Raw genomic sequence first — 19,751 nt, 5'->3', positions numbered from 1 at the left:
GACCGTGTCCGGGTCTTTTATCCGTGCTACGCGAGCTTCATAGGTGCAGTTTTTACATCTATTCACAAATTTTTCTGAAAAAGGAATTAAATGGAAATTAAGATGCAAGTGTATGCTGTGTTAGATTTTGGCCATTCCTCTAGACCGCCCCCCCTCTCCCTCCACTAACACATTGCTCAGATAAGTGAGACCTAGAGCCAGTTTTTCCACATTTGAGAACAGGCAAATTACTACCGCATAGTGTGACTGAATATTACAGCCATACTAAGGCCTCATGCCCACTACCGTATTTTGTATCCGTGTCGTATCCCCCCTTTACCCCCCTTCCCCCCCGTACTCCTTAGTCCTCTATGAGCCTACAGGGCCCCCCCACAGCACATCAGTTACCTTGCAGGAAGGGGGGGGATATGATTGGTGGCATCAGCAGCAAGGCGTTTAAGGTGGTTATCCAACACCTATAATGCCCCCCAAAATGCCCGGGCACCTTACATACCCGCATCGCTTCTGTTGCCCGCCTAGCTGCCACTGCATCCAAACTGTCGCATGGATGAAAACATCCAGCGACGTGGGGGGCAGTCAATAGCAGGCCACGATGGGAACGAGCCTCCTATAGCGGGTGACGCTAGGGATGCTAATTTCTGACACTACCTACTATTGGCTGCACCCCCCACTAGGCATAAGTATTATCTGTATGCGGTGCCCGGGCATTTTGGGAGGCATAATAGGGGTTAGATAACCCCTTTAACCCTTAGGATACCGGAGGTTTTTTCCTTTTTTTCATTTTCATTTTTCTATTATATTGCCAGCCATGTGCGGTCCGCAATTTGTCTGTGTTTTGCGGATCCGCAATTTGTGGACCGTAAAACAGTTGTGGACGTGTGAATGGACCTTTACCCTGTATGTTCTGTAGTGATATACGTAATATTAGGACAGAAGGGGTTAGGTTGAGAATTTGGGATGGGGGGGGGCGCTTTTTACATTTTCACCTCATGCAGCAGAAAGGCTAGGTGTATCCCTGCACACATGTGTATATATACAGATGTAGCAGAGTTAAAGGGGTTGTCCATGTTCAGACCTGGACATATCCCTTTCTTCCCCCACTCAACCCCTCTGACATGAGCATTGGATAATTTTTTATGCTCCAATGCTCTCCCTTGCCCTGCACTGAATCTGAATCTGGAGAATTTCTCTGGCGATCAGGTGACATCAACGGATCTGCAGAAAAAGCCTTGCCCAGCGCAATTCAGAGGGGCTGAGTAGTGGAAGAAGGGGTCATGTCCAGGGTTAGCTCTGAACCTTGACATCCCCTTCTACAGTCACAGCCATAGCGCATTAACTAAATGTTAAAACTCACCAAGTGTGTGTGTTCTCTGCTACATTTGTCTGTGTGTGTGTATATATAAACTGTGGGTATATATATATATATATATATATATATATATATATATATACACACACAAACACATTATACAAGCATACATGTATTCCACACATTATGTATATACAAACATACAATCATATACTGTACATGTACGACCTATATAGACATTTACTCAGTCATACTGTAAATGTATTTCACATATATGCAGATACATTAGACAATTACACATACATATATCACACACATGTCTACAGAATACAGTACACTACACAAGCATATGCAAACACACACATATTGCACTGGCACAGACCTAGCTTCTGTGCAGGTCTCCAGGGTAAATAGAAATGATGGGAGTACATCTCCTCCTCAGCAGGCAGTGTAGGCCTCTTCCCCCTTCCGCTGTCCCGATTGCTGCACTTGGCTCACATTACAGCAGAGGAGGAGGCTGCAGTGAGGACAGGGGGGGGCAGAGTGGGGGAGGGGAGCACTGGGGAGGCTTCTGATGGCAGCAGTGACCTCTCATCAGCAGTGAGGGGAGCTAGAAGGCAGAGCCAGAGGCCCCAGCAAGGACTATGTTGGCTACCTCGTCCTCCTCCACCTACACCGCTACGTCCACCGCCTACTCAAACTCCACCTCATAAATCAAGTATTTTTTTTTTATTTGTACGTATTTTATTTTATGTCATTTCACTAATTTGTCTGTTACATATTCGGGTGAAATTCACCAATTTTTGGTTGCGATATAACCCTGCACTACCTAGTAGACAGGTAACATTTCACTAATTTGTCCGTTACATTATCGGGTGCTCTGCATAGGTGACATTAACCCATTTCCGGACGATGAAAAACCCCTGCTCTGCATAGGTGACAGGGAATTAAATTTGTTAAATGTGTCTTTAATTGGCCCTTTCATTGGGAATTTTTTTGATTTAATTTTGAGGTCTGTATGTTTGATAGAATCATCCATACATGTGTTAGTTATGTTCGATATAGGATTTTTTATGTAGTATTTCTTAAAAAAAAAATTCCTTATGAATTTCTTCATCCCAATATAAGTATAAAACTTATTGAGTTTAATGGTGGGTGCAAATTTCAGGCCTTTATGTAATAGCTTTTTTTTTTTTTTTTTTTTTTTTTTGTGGCTCGGTTAAAATTACAGAACTAAGATTAATTATTGACCCTTGTTCATTTGTGTCTAATGCTAGTTGTTGTGTTCTCTTCTTTTTTCTCTGACTTCTTCATATATTTTTTTTTTTTGTGTGTGTTTTTCATTGTGAGCATTGCAATATTGTCTCTGTGTGTTCTCCCTCAAATGAGTGGGTGGGAGATTATAATGCTCTCATGGATGTGCCATCCTGGGTTGATGTGCTCGGTGGTCCTGTTCTTGGTGATTTATCCTGTGTCTCAAGTTGTATGGATGCGTTGGTGATGATATTTTGTCGTGGTTGTGGTTTGGTGATTGATGTGTTCTGTGTCTGTTCCGGGATTTGTGATGAGGGGAGTTCTGTCTAAAAAATGATTGTCGGAAAGTGTTTTTAATATCTGTTATTCACTGGTATGGTGCATTGGCTATAGGTATGTCCTCTTTGCGCTTCTTGTGAGGGTGTTATATCTACTTTTTTCAGGGAGTGTCTCTATTTCTTTCAGCCTTTTATTCCACATTTTGGTTATGTCTATTTTTTTGTCTTTTTGCTCATTATTTCATATTCTGTCTTGTCCAAACTCCTGCAAAATCTCTACTGCCATTAACGATATTCTTAATTTTTTGGGAGTTTCTCAATCGAAACTCTCATCTGGTCTATTTTCACAGTAATTTAATATCTGTGATCTTCTCTTAAAGGATAACTGTCATATATATATTTGTTTTGGAGTATTGGATTGTGGTGATTAATATCACCTCGGAGGCCCTATTTCAACTTTTCACTGTGTATTCAATTTTCCCCTTAATTCCACATTTTTGTTCCCTGTACTGCCTATCTTTACCTGTGCTTAAAACAGGATTGCTAGGCATGGTCCGTCTATCTGTTGATAGACGGAACACGCAGCGTAGAGGAAAGAAGGGATTCAATGAATTTTAAGCAAATTCTGGAAGCAAACATAACACCAACTGTAAAAAAAAAATCTGAAGTTGAAAAAAAGATGGTTTCTACAAATGGATAATGACCCTAAACTCATCTCAAAATCCCCAATAGACCATCTCAAAAGGCACAAGCTGAAGGTTTTACCATAGCCCTCACAGTCCCATGATCTGAACTTAATTGAAAGTCTGTGGATAGACCTCAAAAGAGCAGTGCATGCAAGAAGGCCCAGGAATCTCACAGAACTGGAAAACTTTTGCAAGGAAGAATTGATGAAAATTTCTCAAACAAGAACTGAAAGACTACTGGCTGCTTACAAAAAGCATTTACAAGCCGTGACACTTGCACAGGTGGTGTTACTACTGTAGGTACTATCATGCAGGGTGCCCAAAGTTTTGCTTCGGGTTCTTTTCCTTTTTTGTTAGTTTGAAAATGTAAAAGATAAAAAAAAAAATAAAAAAAATGTTTTTTTTGACCTGGGGAGACCATATGCCACTGAAAGTCACATAATTGTCCTCTGATTTGAAAATATTCCCTTTGCATGTTCTTTATGCAAAGCACCTTATGGCAAATATTGTCTACTTTTGAACAACTTCATGGGTCACTTTTAAATAATGTTGTCATTACAATGAAGAGAAAGCAGGAATTTTCCAACTAAAATAAACAGTATAAATGGCCTCTCTAATACCTTTATGGTTTCCATCCAGCGAGGCTGTTTGATCTGGTAGTACAGGACAGACCTATATTCACTCACAGGTTTGTCTCCAGCTCCCAAGCAGATAGCATTCTAAAGTTAAAAAGGGCATCAATATTAAATACATAGTAGTAAAACATTGTAACAGTGAATGCATCTATATAAATCATCAACCAGAAGATCTTATATAGCATTATAAACAGTTTTGGCATCAATATACATAAAGAAAACAACAAAATAACTAGTTCTAAACACTGTTTAGAAGTACTGTAGGAAACCTTACTTTCCTGGATGTCCTCAGGCAGCACACAAAGGGACTATTAAGTAATGGGTTGATTCTATTAGATAGAACACAAGGTTTATAACCTCGAACCAATGAATGCTTTCTGTTCCTTATAAAAGGCGCTATAAACAATAAAGTAATGCACTTTTTTCTTCTGTTTGGAAGACAACAGATGGTACAGATCTGAGCGGTCTGACTAGAAGTACTATTCCTTGTGCATCATATGTAAACAAAGAGCTTTCATAAATGGGTGCTCTGGTATTACTCAAGGACTAAAGTTGACTGTACCTCCATACATACATATTATTTACTCTGCCTGTTAGCCATAATTGTGGACTCGTTTTCCATATGGATTACAATGTCAGGGGTTTTGCTCTATTAGCATTAACTGGTTATTTAGTCCCATCCCCTTCCGATTTGTGGCATTGGCTCTCCTGTGGGGTTCAGGAATAAGATGGGGTTTTACAGTTGCATCCTCCAAGATGCTAGTACTGTAGGTATGTCCCAAAATGGCTCTGCTCCCTGTGATGGTGGCGACTAAGCGTTTATCTGACATCACAGTGCGAGCATGATAGTATTATTTGAAAAACTTCCTCTTCCTGTCACTTTGTTATTAGTTGTTAGGGAGCCCGTTTTAAATCCCAGCAGTACCAGTGTTCTCTGCTGCATTCATTCAGCTTGCCAGACCTTGCCAGTAATGTGCTTTTCTTTGTTAGTTATGGTTATGCTCTTATGCAGAAGTAATGAAAAAGTTCAAAAGTCCTGGCACAGAGCCTGTGCAATCATCCATTACCAGCAGGCTCAGACTGGCCCACAGGGGTACAGGGGAATTTACTGCACTACATACATATATTCAATGTACAGCACCTCAACCAGCCTATGTTCATATAAAAACGTGTTAGATTATTTATTATATTTGAATGTATCCGTATGGTGAGCCCCAAAATAAATTTTACTAGTGGGCCCTAGGTACCCCAGTCTGACACTGATTACCAGATTATTCTGTATTTGATAACTGTGATCCAGGTTTGTGTGGGGAATTGTCTATGCTGAGCTTTGAACTTTTGAACATGGTTTAACACTCAGTTGCCTGAAACACTTCAGGAAGTGACAGCCTTCTCTCATAAATCTACCATATTTAAAGAGGAAAGCATACTAGTTCTGTATGTCATAATTATCTTAAGCCTCTATTTTATCTGATGGTGAAATAGTGTTTGTAGATTGACTCCCTACTAATTTCAGAGCATCCAGTTATTCACAATTTATAAAATAAAAAAAGACAGGCCAGATAAATATTGCACTCAGGAGCAACATCGTAATACCTCTATAAATTAGACCCCAAGATAATATCAGCATATAAGGATACTGAAAAAGTTAGAATTGCATTGATAGCACTTAAATCAGTATTTCCTTATGTCCTCAAGGATGCAATAGATTATAAAACAGGTTCCTTAGCATGCAGCTATCTGAAAAATTGCAATGGCTACTGTATTGTTAGCAAACACCTTAAGAATCTGACTTAACACACAATTGCTAAGGGAGTCTTACCAAAGAATTCTTACTGACATTCAAGTTGGCTTTGGATCTCTTATGCAATGTACCCAGGCTTGTACTGGCCACAGGGGTACAGGTGAATCCCCCGGTGGGCCCCTGAGCAAGGTGGGCCCCTAGTTTCCCACCCCCTGCACAAGTGGCACATAACACAGTAGACTTGCTGCACTACATACATATATTCAACGTACATCACCTCAACCAGCCTATGTTCATATGGAAAAAACTTGATAAATTATTAAAGAAATTCCCCAGTTTATTATTATAGAAACGATCAGAGCTGAGACCAGAGGCGTACAAACAAATCATTGGGCCCCATAGCAAGAATCTAAATTGGGCCCCCCTAACGCCACCCAATACCCACCCCTGGGTCCTCCACTGCCACACCCCCATTTGCCACAAAGGGAATGCTTTAGGAACAAAACCCGTAAAACGGTGGAGGAATTTAGTTTTCTTACCGCTTCCCACTAAATTGTATGTCATAGTTAATGGTGGCATTAGAAAGAACAACTTGTCCCGCAAAAATTAATCCCTCATACAGCTATGTGAACGGAAATATAAAAAAGTTATGGCTCAAGGAAGATAGGGAAGACAAATGGAAATGGAAAAACTAAAAAAACTCTGGCATCCTAAGGGTTAAAGGGGTTATCCAACCCCTAATATGCCCCCCAAAATGCTCAGGCACTGAATACAGATAATACTTATGACCTGTGGGGGGGGGGTGCAGCTAATAGCGGGGCGTGTTGGAAATGAATGGGGGATGCAGTGGCGGCTGTGTGGGTATCAGGAGCGATGCAGGTGCCGAAAAGTGTGGTAAGTAAGGGGCCGGGCATTTTGGTTGACATTATATGGGTTGGATAAACCCTTTAACTCCTTGGTGGCTATGCACACTAAGCCTCAGCAGCAATCATATTCCCCCCTCCCCCGACAAGGTGACTGGGGATGTGCTGCTGGGTGCAAGGTGCTATATCAGCAAGCAGAGTTAATGGGGAGGGGGGGAACTGTCATCTCTGAGCCTACAGTGTCCCCCCCCCCCAAACCAACAGTAACAATGATTGCTGCTGCCCTCCCCCCATCAAGAATACCCATTTCCATATATGAACTTTTTATTAGGTCTGCTTGACCTGTGGCGCTCCTGCTGCCTGCCAATCAGCAGCGGGATCTATGCACTGCTAAGTGCTGATTGGCCAGTGTGCAGTGCAGCAGAAGCAGTGCCTGGGAGGGAGCCAGCCTGGATCATGAACAGGTCAGCTCAGCAAGTGTGCTACCTGTTCACCCAAGGGACGAGGGGACTGAACATAGGAACTAGAGATGAGCGAATTTCTCAAAAATTCGATTTGGCAGCTTCACAGAATTTTCTGAAAATATTTAATTTGATTTGTGCAGCTATTTCCTGGCTGCAGAGAGCCTTTATAGTGGTGCAGAACACCGTGTCTTGCAGTAACACACATAGGGAGTCTGCTGTGGTAGTGAAATAATACTGTAAGTCTGTATGACATGCACATGACAGGCGTCGCTCTTAGAATCACTGCACACTTCACTTATTTGGGAAGTTACGGGGCCAAAACTGACCAAATAACTCAAGTGTGAACTCAGCCTTACAGGTCGATGTTAGCGCCAGGTATAAAGAACCACTCAGAAGCCCAAGGTCGTACTGTAGCCTGAAAGAGTGCACTCCTTTTAGACAGTAGTCAGCTGATTCCACATAGATGTCTACAGAACCTGTTCTATTAAACACTTATACAAGTAGAGCCCCGCCCTGAAAGAGTAGAGACGGTGTCAGCAGTAAGTTTGTGTTGACGTCACTGATTATTTTGCCCTTCCTCTGATCCATCAGAACATTAACCCCCCCAAAAAACGGATCCTGTCTGTTGAGCATCTGCCTTCACTCGGTCAGCAATCTATCAGTATTGCTAAAGCCAAAAAAAAACAGGAGTGGTCCAAAACAGAAATGACCCATGAATGAAATATTTGCATGTCTTCTGTGTTTTGTACCCAATCCTGCTTTTGGCTACCAAATCATAAGCTAATTCGGATGGGACCATACACGCCTTACAGCTGCTACACAACACAGGATCCGTTGTGTGTCTCATTTTTCCTTCCTTCTGACAGATCAGAAGAAGGGTAAAACAAATGATGATGTCAACCAGGCCAAAAAGGCAAAATAGTGGTCCAGTCATGGAGTGGTGATGGTGGGAGAACAGCTTAAGAATTTCATAGTGTGGCCCAATGACATAGTGTTGAGGTAGCAGCAGCATGAGTTATGAGCAGTATAGGCAATATTCGTTTTTACAATATTTTGCAAATTTGTGGCTTAATATTTTACATAAATTCCAAATTCTAGTCATTATTTTCTTGATTGTGAAAATCGGCAATGTAATATGCACGTATTGTGCGTGCAATATAGGCATGGATCACTTTTGCTACATTTTTCAAGCTGCTAGAAGTTTTCTGAGACTGGAAAAAAGGCACAGTACAGTAATTCCTTTCACACTACCTAACACCCTGCACTGGAACCTATCGGCTACACCAGGGGTAGGCAACCTTTGGCTCCCAGCTGTTGTGAAACTACAATTCCCAGCATGCTCCATTCATTTCTATGAGAGTTCTTAGAAGAGCAGAGCAAGTATGCATACTGGGAGTTGTAGTTTCACAACAGCTGGGAGCCGGAGGTTGCCTACCCCTGGGCTACACTATATCACTATCTAACCTACACTGACTATGTCCCACTATCTGTATTATATATATATGAGCTAACTATCTAATGTATTTGAATAAGGATCAAGATGACTCAGCAAAGCACAGAGCACAGCAATGACACAGCTCTCTCTCTCTCTCTCTCTCTCAGAACTGCAAAAAACAGCAGAAAATGGCGGCTGGGGAATTTCTTATATATTAAGGGGTAGGCAACTTTCCTATTGGTTGCTAGGGATGTTGCTAAGCAAAGATATTGCAGCCTTCTCATTGGCCCACTAGCAACAAGCAGTGAGGGTACTGATGAAAAAAAATCTAGAATATTCGCTATTACGAAGATATAGCACTATATTCTACATTTTCGCAAATTCTCGAAGTGCCGATATTTACGCTAAAATTAGATTAGAATATTCACGATCAACACTAGAGGAGACCACAGAGTGGCTCATTTACATAGTGTTGAGGTGGTAGCAGCATGAGGAATGTATTGAGAAAAGCTTGTGGCACTCTCTTGTAGGTATGCTACTGGTGGTTGGGTTCCCACCCCGTTATATGCTGAAGAAAGTAAACATCAGTTTATGCGATGTAGTAGATTTAATTTAATCAGAAGTGCGGTAAATCATATACATGTGTGACATTTCGGCCACAATCCAGCCTTCATCAGACTGGTACCGCTATAGGAACTGCTCAGATGAGGGGCGTAGTATTGGTAGGCACCTACCAATACTACGCCCATGATCTGAGCAGTTCCTATAGCAGTACCAGTCTGATGAAGGCCGGATTATGACCGAAACGTCACACATGTACAGTACAGACCAAAAGTTTTTACACACCTTCTCATTCAAAGGGTTTTTTTTATTTTCATGACTATGAAAATTGTAGATTCACACTGAAGGCATCAAAACGATGAATTAACACATGTGGAATTATATACATAACAAAAAAGTGTGAAACAACTGAAAATATGGCATATTCTAGGTTCTTCAAAGTAGCCACATTTTGCTTTGCACACTCTTGGCATTCTCTTGATGAGCTTCAAGAGGTAGTCATCTGAAATGGTCTTCCAACAATCTTGAAGGAGTTCCCAGAGATGCTTAGCACGTGTTGGCCCTTTTGCCTTCACTCTGCGGTCCAGCTCACCCCAAACCATCTTGATTGGGTTCAGGTCCGGTGACTGTGGAGGCCAGGTCATCTGGCACAGCACCCCATCACTCTCCTTCATGGTCAAATAGCCCTTACACAGACTGGAGGTGTGTTTGGGGTCATTGTCCTATTGAAAACTAAATGATGGTTCAACTAAACGCAAACCGGATAAAATAGCATGCCGCTGCAAGATGCTGTGGTAGCCATGCTGGTTCAGTATGCCTTCAATTTTGAATAAATCCCCAACAGTGTCACCAGCAAAGCACCCCCACACCATCACACCTCCTCCTCCATGCTTTACTGTGGGAACCAGGCATGTAGAGTCCATCCGTTCACTTTTTTTGCGTCGCACAAAGACACGGTGTTTGGAACCAAAGATCTCAAATTTGGACTCATCAGACCAAAGCACAGATTTCCACTGGTCTAATGTCCATTCCTTGAGTTCTTTAGCCCAAACAAGTCTCTTCTGCTTGTTGCCTGTCCTTAGCAGTGGTTTCCTAGCAGATATTCTACCATGAAGGCCTGATTCACACAGTCTCCTCTTAACAGTTGTTCTAGAGATGTGTCTGCTGCTAGAACTCTGTGTGGCATTGACCTGGTCTCTAATCTGAGCTGCTGTTAACCTGCAATTTCTGAGGCTGGTGTCTCAGATAAACTTATCCTCCGCAGCAGAGATGACTCTTGGTCTTCCTTTCCTGGGGCGGTCCGCATGTGAGCCAGTTTCTTTGTAGAGCTTGATGGTTTTTGTGACTGCACTTGGGGACACTTTCAAAGTTTTCCCAATTTTTCGGATTGACTGACCTTCATTTCTTAAAGTAATGATGGCCACTTGTTTTTCTTTACTTAGCTGCTTTTTTCTTGCCATAATACAAATTCTAACAGTCTATTCAGTAGGACTATCAGCTGTTTATCCACCTGACTTCTCCACAAAGCAACTGATGGTCCCAACCCCATTTATAAGGCAAGAAATCCCACTTATTAAACCTGACAGGGCACACCTGTGAAGTGAAAACCATTTCAGGTGACTACCTCTTGAAGCTCATCAAGAGAATGCCAAGAGTGTGCAAAGCAGTAATCAAAGCAAAAGGTGGCTACTTTGAAGAACCTAGAATATGACATATTTTCAGTTTCTTCACACCTTTTTGTTATGTATATAATTCCACATGTGTTAATTCATAGTTTTGATGCCTTCAGTGTGAATCTACAATTTTCATAGTCATGAAAATAAAGAAAACTCTTTGAATGAGAAGGTGTGTCCAAACTTTTGGTCTGTACTGTATATGATTTACCGCACTTCTGATTAAATCAAATCTACTAAATCGCACAAACTGTTTGCTTTCTTCAGCAGCATGAGGAAGCCACAGAGTGGCAAGGTGACAGTGTGGAAGTGGCGGCAGCGGCAGCAGCAGCATGAGGGGGCCACAGAGTGGCCCAGTGATACAGTGTTGATTTATCAGCAGCATTAGCAGGCCACAGTGTGACAAGGTGACATAGTGTGGAGGTGGCAGCAGCAGCAGCAGCATGAGGATACCATAGAGTGGCAAAGTGACATAGTGTAGAGGTGGCAGCAGCAGCATGAGGAGGCCACAGGGTGGTAAGGTGACATAGTGTGGAGGAGGCAGCAGCAGCATGATGAGGCCACAAAGTGGCACCAGTGATAATGTGTTGATTTAGCAGCAGCATGAGGAGGTCACAGTGTAACAAGGTAATGTAGTGTAGAGGTGGCAGCAGCAGCATGAGGAGGCCACAGAGTGACCCAGTGACAAAGTGAGTTAGCAGCAGCATGAGGAGGCCACAGAGTAGTCCAGTGACATAGTGTTGATTTAGCAGTAGCTTGAGGAGGTGTCACGGGTGAAGTTTGCAGATAGCTGAAACTTATGAATAAAGGAGCAACTGGCTTGATCCCAAACTAAGGAGCTTATAGGTGAGCCTATAAACCCTAAGAGCTCTCCCTGACTGCTATATACATGCAAGGGTCTCGATGGTAGATGATTGCATGCCCACGTACCTAAGTCTGTGTGACACCTGAAAACCCTATAATAGTGAGGGGACGCGACCACCGCTCCCTGCACTTAATACGGACGGAGTCAGGGTCACCTAGAATCAAGCCAGCAAGGAAACACAATAAAGTAAAGGACTTATCTGAGCAAACAGCAGAAGCAACCTCCAGCAGTGAACACTTCATCCAGGAAGTAGTATAAACTGCAAAGTGAGGCAGTATGGGAGGGAATATAAAGGAAGACGATTAGTCTAAATAAGTGACACCTGGCAGAAGGAAAGGAGATGACAAAGTGAAACCAAAACAAAGAACATCATGCAAGAGGTAGAGAAGAACGTCTACCAGGCCTTCTCACAGAACTGGTGGTGACAGGAGGCCACAGAGTTGCAAGGTGACATAGTGTTGAGTTAGCAGTAGCATGAGGAGGCCACAGAATGGTAGGGAGACATAGTGCTGAGTTAGCAGCAGCATGAGGAGGCCTGAGTGTTGAGGTGGCAGCAGCATCAGGAGACCACAGAGTGACTCAGTGACAGAGTAGGGAGGTGAGTGGCAATAACAGTACCCACTGGCATTGGTGGGTGTAAGAAGGAGCAATTGGCATCACATGTATGGCATCAGGCGTGTGGCAGCATCAGAATAGTAGCTGAGGCAGGTAGCCAGAAGAAACTGGTCTCTTTTGTCAAGGTTTGGGTGAGGCAGCATGGGTGATCTAATCTGATGCATCAGGCACTGGTGGGTGGAAATCCTGGCTGATCCACACCAGACTCATCTTGACAAAGGTCAGTCTCTCCACATTTTGGGTGGACAGGCAAGTTCTCCATGGGGTAACTATGGCCCCCACGGCACTAAACACCTGCTATGATGCCTCTCTAGTAGCTGTGCAGGACAGCTTTTCCATGACAAACTCTGCCACAAATCCAGTTTGGCTGCCCAGTAGTTCAGCGGATCTTCAATGTGGGGTGGCAGGGTGCCGTCCAAGTATGCCACCACCTGTTGTTTCAGGTTCTGCTCCAGGTCTAGCTGCCGGAATAGTTTCTTTACTAGGCGGGTTAAGAAAGCTGCTCATCATCGACTCTAGACTCAAGCTGCTGCTGATGGAGCTGGTACAGCTCCTACCCCCCCACCCCATCACAGCAGCCATGGCAGTGAGAGCGCATAGGGCCCCCCAGTCAGACCTGCGAGGATAAACGATGGTGCAGCGGTCCTCTCTCTCAGTGGGTGTAAAAAATGCCCCCATTTTGGACCAGTAGTGAGGGTCTAACAAGGTGGAGAGCCAGAAGTCATCCGGCTGTCACTACCAAAGCAAGTGTGCATGCAGTGGGCCATTTGCGCAAGTGACTCAGAGGGAGTCCCTGCCTCCATCTCCACTGCAAATTCCCATGATGTGCCTGGGTCATCTGTCTCGTCTTCCTCATCTCCCTCTTGCTCCTCTGGCTACTTCTGCTCCTCCTCTCCTGTCACCTGTGTAGAAAAAACACCCATTTAGCTACACATTGCTTGTGCTCCAATGTCCTCCTCCTCCTTCTCCAGTTCAGCCCCCACAGGGGTCATGTGGCCATGAGATTTAGGCTCCACGTAACCAGTCCCCTGACCAGCCAGATGTACCAGCATCTATTCCAGGATATGAAGCAGGGGAATGAGGTTCATCCCGTAGTCCTGGCGACTGACAAATAACGTGGTGTCCTCAAAGCGCCTGAGCAAACGGCAGGTATCACACATGAGCTGCCACTGGCTGACATCGAAGTTACACAGTGGAGAACTCCTGTCCGCTTGGATCATCAAGAAATTGTTTATGGCCTCTCTCTGTTCGTATAGTCGGTCCAACATATGGAGGGTGGAATTCCAATATGTGGAAACGTCGCATATCAGTCTATGTTGGGAGACGCTCTTCTGCCGCTGCAGCTCAAGGAGGGTTTCCTGGCCATTTTTAGGATGTCTCGTAGATGGGTGGAAGACTTCAGGAACTGCTTGACAGCCAGACTAAACACGTGCGCCATTCAGGATGCATGGCTCAGACCTCGTTGACACAGTGCCCATGTTCTTCTTTGTCAGTCACCATGATTCAGATTTTGAGTTGTTGCGGAGAAAGCCAGGATTTGATTTCTTGATGAAGGACACGAGCAGTTTCTCTGCTGTGTGACTCAGTTCGCCCAGGCAAATGAGGTGTAGAACAGTGTGACCTTGCAGTGCCCTGCACATGTGGTATGCTGGAGGAGCACTGTGAATTGTCCCTGCAGTGGAGGCTGTGGACACGGTGGAGGATGAGGAGGCATAGGCGGACACTGGTGTAGGACCAATAGCTTGAGATTGGGCAGGAACTACATTTACCCAGTGGGACACATATATTGTCCTTGACTGTAGTTACAGCTCCACCTGTCGGTGCTGCTGTGAATTTTAGCGGACACTGACAGGCTTAAGGACTGGCCCACTTTCTGTCCTGCACTTAGAAAGGGAGGGACTGCAGAACCAGCAACTTGGCCAGGGGCATGTTTAGCTTCTGCGACTTTGGAAGAGTGCACGCATACTGCTGTCTCTTGGCAATCGCTTTGGTGATCGATTGCTGACGGAATGATTGACAAGAAGTAGGAGGGCAAGGAGCAGGAGCATCAGAACCAGTAGATGATGGGAAGGACTGACAGCTCCCTTCAGCTGAGGTGGTGGAGCCTTCACTGCCTGAAATCGGGTGCATGCCACTGGGTGATGCAGCGGTTGTTGCGGCAGGCTGGCCCACCACATTGAAGCCATGGTTCTCCCAGTCCACATTATGGTGATGCTGCATATGTTGACGCAGGGCCGTGCTGCAAACATTGGCACCTTGGCCCTGCTTCACCTTCTGCCCACAGAAGGCCATGTTCACCTCCTCCGGCAGCTTTACAAAAACTGCCACACTGCCAAGTAGGTGATTTTACCCCCAACACTCTGCACTGACTGACTGCTACCGCCGCTGCCTCTGTGAACCCCTGCACCACTACTTTGGTAGGCTCCTGCAAAGCGGGTGGTCTACCCCGGGCACGTTTGGCTCCCGACCTCCTACTGCTGCTGCCACCCTGCTGACTCCCGGCCACTCTACTGACTTACTAGCTCTGCCGTGGCCTTACGTGCAAGCTGCCACCCTCTTCTCCCAATGATGAAGCGCCTTTGTCATCCTGCTTCCAATTGCGATCGGCTACATCATCATCGACTACTGTCTGCACGTCACTGATGTCCTCCTCAACGGTCTCTGAGCCTGGAGCCTGACCGCTCGTAACACCAGCTCCCACGCCATTCTCCTCATCACTACTTGTCCGCCTACCGGAGGAAGCAACAGATGTCTCATCCAGATCTTGGCTGGGTAGTAGCTGCAGACTGTCCTCTAGTAGCTCATTCTCGCTGTATAATGGAGCTGAGCCTACAGCATATAATACTTCTCTGGCTGAGGGAACAGAAAAGGACAGAGGCAGGTGAGGTCACAGGGCCTGCTCCTGGGCCATGCCAACTAAGGGTTGTGTCTGCCAAACTCACCGACTCTTGGCTGGGGGTGTCTGAAGTAACTTGGGATGAAGTGGAAGACCGAGTCAACCATTCAAGAATTGCTGGTCAAGACACGACCGCTACCTGACACTGGGAGCTCAGACCTCTGGAAGTGACCCCTGCTGCCACGCTCCCTTACTCTGCTGCGACCTGGGCCTGCGCCAGAGACATTTAGGCCTCTGCCTCTCCCCTGTGCAGAGACTGTCATTTCTCTGTCTGACATACTGTAAATAAAAAGGAAATTAATACACCCCAATAATTTTGTAACTTCACCACACAACGGCAAATAATCCTCCCCTACAGGGAGTGCAGAATTATTAGGCAAATGAGTATTCTGACCACATCATCCTCTTTATGCATGTTGTCTTACTCCAAGCTGTATAGGCTCGAAAGCCTACTACCAATTAAGCATATTAGGTGATGTGCATCTCTGTAATGAGAAGGGGTGTGGTCTAATGACATCAACTCCCTATATCAGGTGTGCATAATTATTAGGCAACTTCCTTTCCTTTGGCAAAATGGGTCAAAAGAAGGACTTGACAGGCTCAGAAAAGTCAAAAATAGTGAGATATCTTGCAGAGGGATGCAGCACTCTTAAAATTGCAAAGCTTCTGAAGCGTGATCATCGAACAATCAAGCGTTTCATTCAAAATAGTCAACAGGGTCGCAAGAAGCGTGTGGAAAAACCAAGGCGCAAAATAACTGCCCATGAACTGAGAAAAGTCAAGCGTGCAGCTGCCAAGATGCCACTTGCCACCAGTTTGGCCATATTTCAGAGCTGCAACATCACTGGAGTGCCCAAAAGCACAAGGTGTGCAATACTCAGAGACATGGCCAAGGTAAGAAAGGCTGAAAGACGACCACCACTGAACAAGACACACAAGCTGAAATGTCAAGACTGGGCCAAGAAATATCTCAAGACTGATTTTTCTAAGGTTTTATGGACTGATGAAATGAGAGTGAGTCTTGATGGACCAGATGGATGGGCCCGTGGCTGGATTGGTAAACGGCAGGGAGCTCCAGTCCGACTCAGACGCCAGCAAGGTGGAGGTGGAGTACTGGTTTGGGTTGGTATCATCAAAGATGAGCTTGTGGGGCCTTTTCGGGTTGAGGATGGAGTCAAGCTCAACTCCCAGTCCTACTGCCAGTTTCTGGAAGACACCTTCTTCAAGCAGTGGTACAGGAAGAAGTCTGCATCCTTCAAGAAAAACATGATTTTCATGCAGGACAATGCTCCATCACACGCGTCCAAGTTCTCCACAGCGTGGCTGGCAAGAAAGGGTATAAAAGAAGAAAATCTAATGACATGGCCTCCTTGTTCACCTGATCTGAACCCCATTGAGAACCTGTGGTCCATCATCAAATGTGAGATTTACAAGGAGGGAAAACAGTACACCTCTCTGAACAGTGTCTGGGAGGCTGTGGTTGCTGCTGCACGCAATGTTGATGGTGAAAAGATCAAAACACTGACAGAATCCATGGATGGCAGGCTTTTGAGTGTCCTTGCAAAGAAAGGTGGCTATATTGGTCACTGATTTGTTTTTGTTTTGTTTTTGAATGTCAGAAATGTATATTTGTGAATGTTGAGATGTTATATTGGTTTCACTGGTAAAAATAAATAATTGAAATGGGAATATATTTGTTTTTTGTTAAGTTGCCTAATAATTATGCACAGTAATAGTCACCTGCACACACAGATATCCCCCTAAAATAGCTAAAACTAAAAACAAACTAAAAACTACTTCCAAAAATATTCAGCTTTGATATTAATGAGTTTTTTGGGTTCATTGAGAACATGGTTGTTGTTCAATAATAACATTAATCCTCAAAAATACAACTTGCCTAATAATTCTGCACTCCCTGTAATACCAGCGGAAAAAGGCTTTAGAACATATAACTGCACCGCTGAACGGCAAATATATATTTTTTTGCCACTAATACACGCCAAAAAGGGCTGTAATTTTGTCATTTCACCACACAACGGCAAATAATACATTTTTGCCACTAATACACGACAAAAAAGCTTTAGAACATATATCTGCAACACTGAATGACCCAAAAAGCTTTAGAACATATAACTGCTAGTGATGGACGAACATCGGCCGGGACGATTCTCAAATGCAATAGCACGAACGCAATCAAATGTTCGCGAACTGCAAGTTCGCGGCAGGCCCCATTCAATTTAATGGCAGGCAAACCTGAAAAAACTTCAAGTCATATTTGCAGCCACCAAATACTTACTAGAAGTGCACAAATCATCCCACAACATGGACAGTGACATACCAGAGGTGGATCAATGGTAAAAAATTGGTATGGTATGCGTCTTAAAGGGAAACTCTCAAAAATGTGCCCTGCTGAAGCCTAGAAAAAATTTATTTTAGGCCACGGCAGTACAGGCCCCAAACATTAGGCATTCACCAGACAGAAAACATCAAGTGATTATGTGGCTGGAGGTATATTAGACGGTCATTGGCTATCAATTTTACTGCAGGCCAATACAAATACATGTCAAATTCATATGTTTAAAAGAACTAAAAATATTAAATTGGATTAAAAACATGGCTAACGAAATCCCCCCTCTTGAATAAACCCCAAATGATAATAGATGAAATTCGATAACACATGGTCGTCACAGGTGTTGAATTCCTCTGAGGCCCCAACAATTAGGCATTCACCGTACAGAAAAGATCAAGTGATTATATGGCTGGAGGTATATAAGACGGTCAATGGATATCAATTTTACTGCAGGCCAGTGGACTGCAGGCCCCAAAAATTATTCATTCACCGTACACAAAAGAACAATTGATAATGTGGCTGGAGGTACATTAGGCGGTCACCGTATAACAATTTTACTGTTGGCCAGTTAGATTACAGACCCCAAAAATTATGCATTCACCGTACAGAAAAGAACAAGTGATTATGTGGCTAGAGGTACATTAACCTCTTGGGGACATAGGGCATACAGGTACGCCCTGATGTCCCGGTACTTAAGGACACAGGGCGTGGCTGTACACCCTGTGTATTTCCGATCACCGGCGGGCGGTGATAGGAACTGGGTACCTGCTGAAATCAATCAGCAGGCACCCTGGCTCAATGCAACCTCCTCCCCCCGTATCAGCGATCGCTCCGGATTAACCCCTTCTATGCCGCTGACCGCGGCATAGAAGAGGTTTGTGTTTGAGTGATCGCATCGAGTCCCCGCACTGCTGGATGTCTCAGAAGGCAGCCCGATGCCATGCAGAGGCTGCCAAATGCCTTGCACGGCATCGGGACCTGACTTCTACAGGAGCCGAGGAGATCCAGCCTCAGGCTGGGTCTCCTAGGCAACCTGTTTGTGTACTACTCACTGTAGTACATGAACAGCCAATGCATTACAATACAAATGTATTGTGATGCATTGCAGAGAGGATCAGACCCCCAAAAGTGAACATCAGAAATAAAGTAAAATAAAACAAAGTAAAAAAAAAGTGTTTTGAATAAAATTAATAAAGTAATAAAAAAATACAAAATACACTCATTTCCTCTTATTTTACAGTTGCAAGAAAAAGTATGTGAACCCTTTGGAATTATATGGATTTCTGCACAAATTGGTCATAAAATGTGATCTGATCTTCATCTAAGTCACAACAACAGACAATCACAGTCTGCTTAAACTAATAACACACAAAGAATTAAATGTTACCATGTTTTTATTGAACGCACCATGTAAACATTGACAGTGCAGGTGGAAAAAGTATGTGAATCCCTAGACTAATGACATTTCCAAGAGCTAATTGGAGTGAGTTGTCAGCCAACTAGAGTCCAATCAATGAGATGAGATTGGAGGTGTTAGTTACAGCTGCCCTGCCCTATAAAAAACACACACCAGTTCTGGGTTTGCTTTTCACAAGAAGCATTGCCTGATGTGAATGATGCCTCACACAAAAGAGCTCTCAGAAGACCTACAATTAACAATTGTTGACTTGCATAAAGCTGGAAAGGGTTATAAAAGTATCTCCAAAAGCCTTGCTGTTCAGCAGTCCATGGTAAGACAAATTGTCTATAAATGAAAAAAGTTCAACACTGCTTCTACTCTCCCTAGGAGTGGCCATCCTGTAAAGATGACTGCCAGAGCACAGCGCAGACTGCTCAATGAGGTGAAGAAGAATCCTAGAGTGTCAACTAAAGACTTACAAAAGTCTATGGCATATGCTAACATCCTTGTTAGCAAATCTACGATACGTAAAAAACAGTAAACAAAAATGGATTTCATGGGAGGATACCACAGAGAAAGCCACTACTGTCCAAAAAAAACATTGCTGAACGTTTACAGTTTGCACAAGAGCACCTGGATGTTACACAGCAGTACTGGCAAAATATTCTGTGGACAGATGAAAACAAAGTTGAGTTGTTTGTGAGAAACACAAAACACTATGTGT

The 19,751-nt window shown here is 44.0% G+C and overlaps 1 protein-coding gene across 3 annotated transcripts in view; it reads right to left on the bottom strand.

The window, feature by feature from the left end:
- The window catches only part of DOCK2 (dedicator of cytokinesis 2), a 1,177,826-nt gene that overhangs the window by 838,500 nt on the left and 319,575 nt on the right, over positions 1 to 19,751 (bottom strand). For all 3 annotated transcript variants that reach the window (XM_044280877.1, XM_044280878.1, XM_044280879.1), the window contains exon 15: positions 4,148 to 4,246. In XM_044280877.1, the coding sequence (XP_044136812.1) occupies positions 4,148 to 4,246 (99 nt within the window). The remainder of the gene's footprint in view (positions 1 to 4,147; positions 4,247 to 19,751) is intronic.

This window comes from Bufo gargarizans, chromosome 2, assembly GCF_014858855.1.
Source record: "Bufo gargarizans isolate SCDJY-AF-19 chromosome 2, ASM1485885v1, whole genome shotgun sequence".
NCBI lineage: Eukaryota > Metazoa > Chordata > Amphibia > Anura > Bufonidae > Bufo > Bufo gargarizans.
The sequence above is the reverse complement of the archived record's forward strand: the minus strand, read 5'-3'. Positions and strand labels throughout refer to the sequence as shown.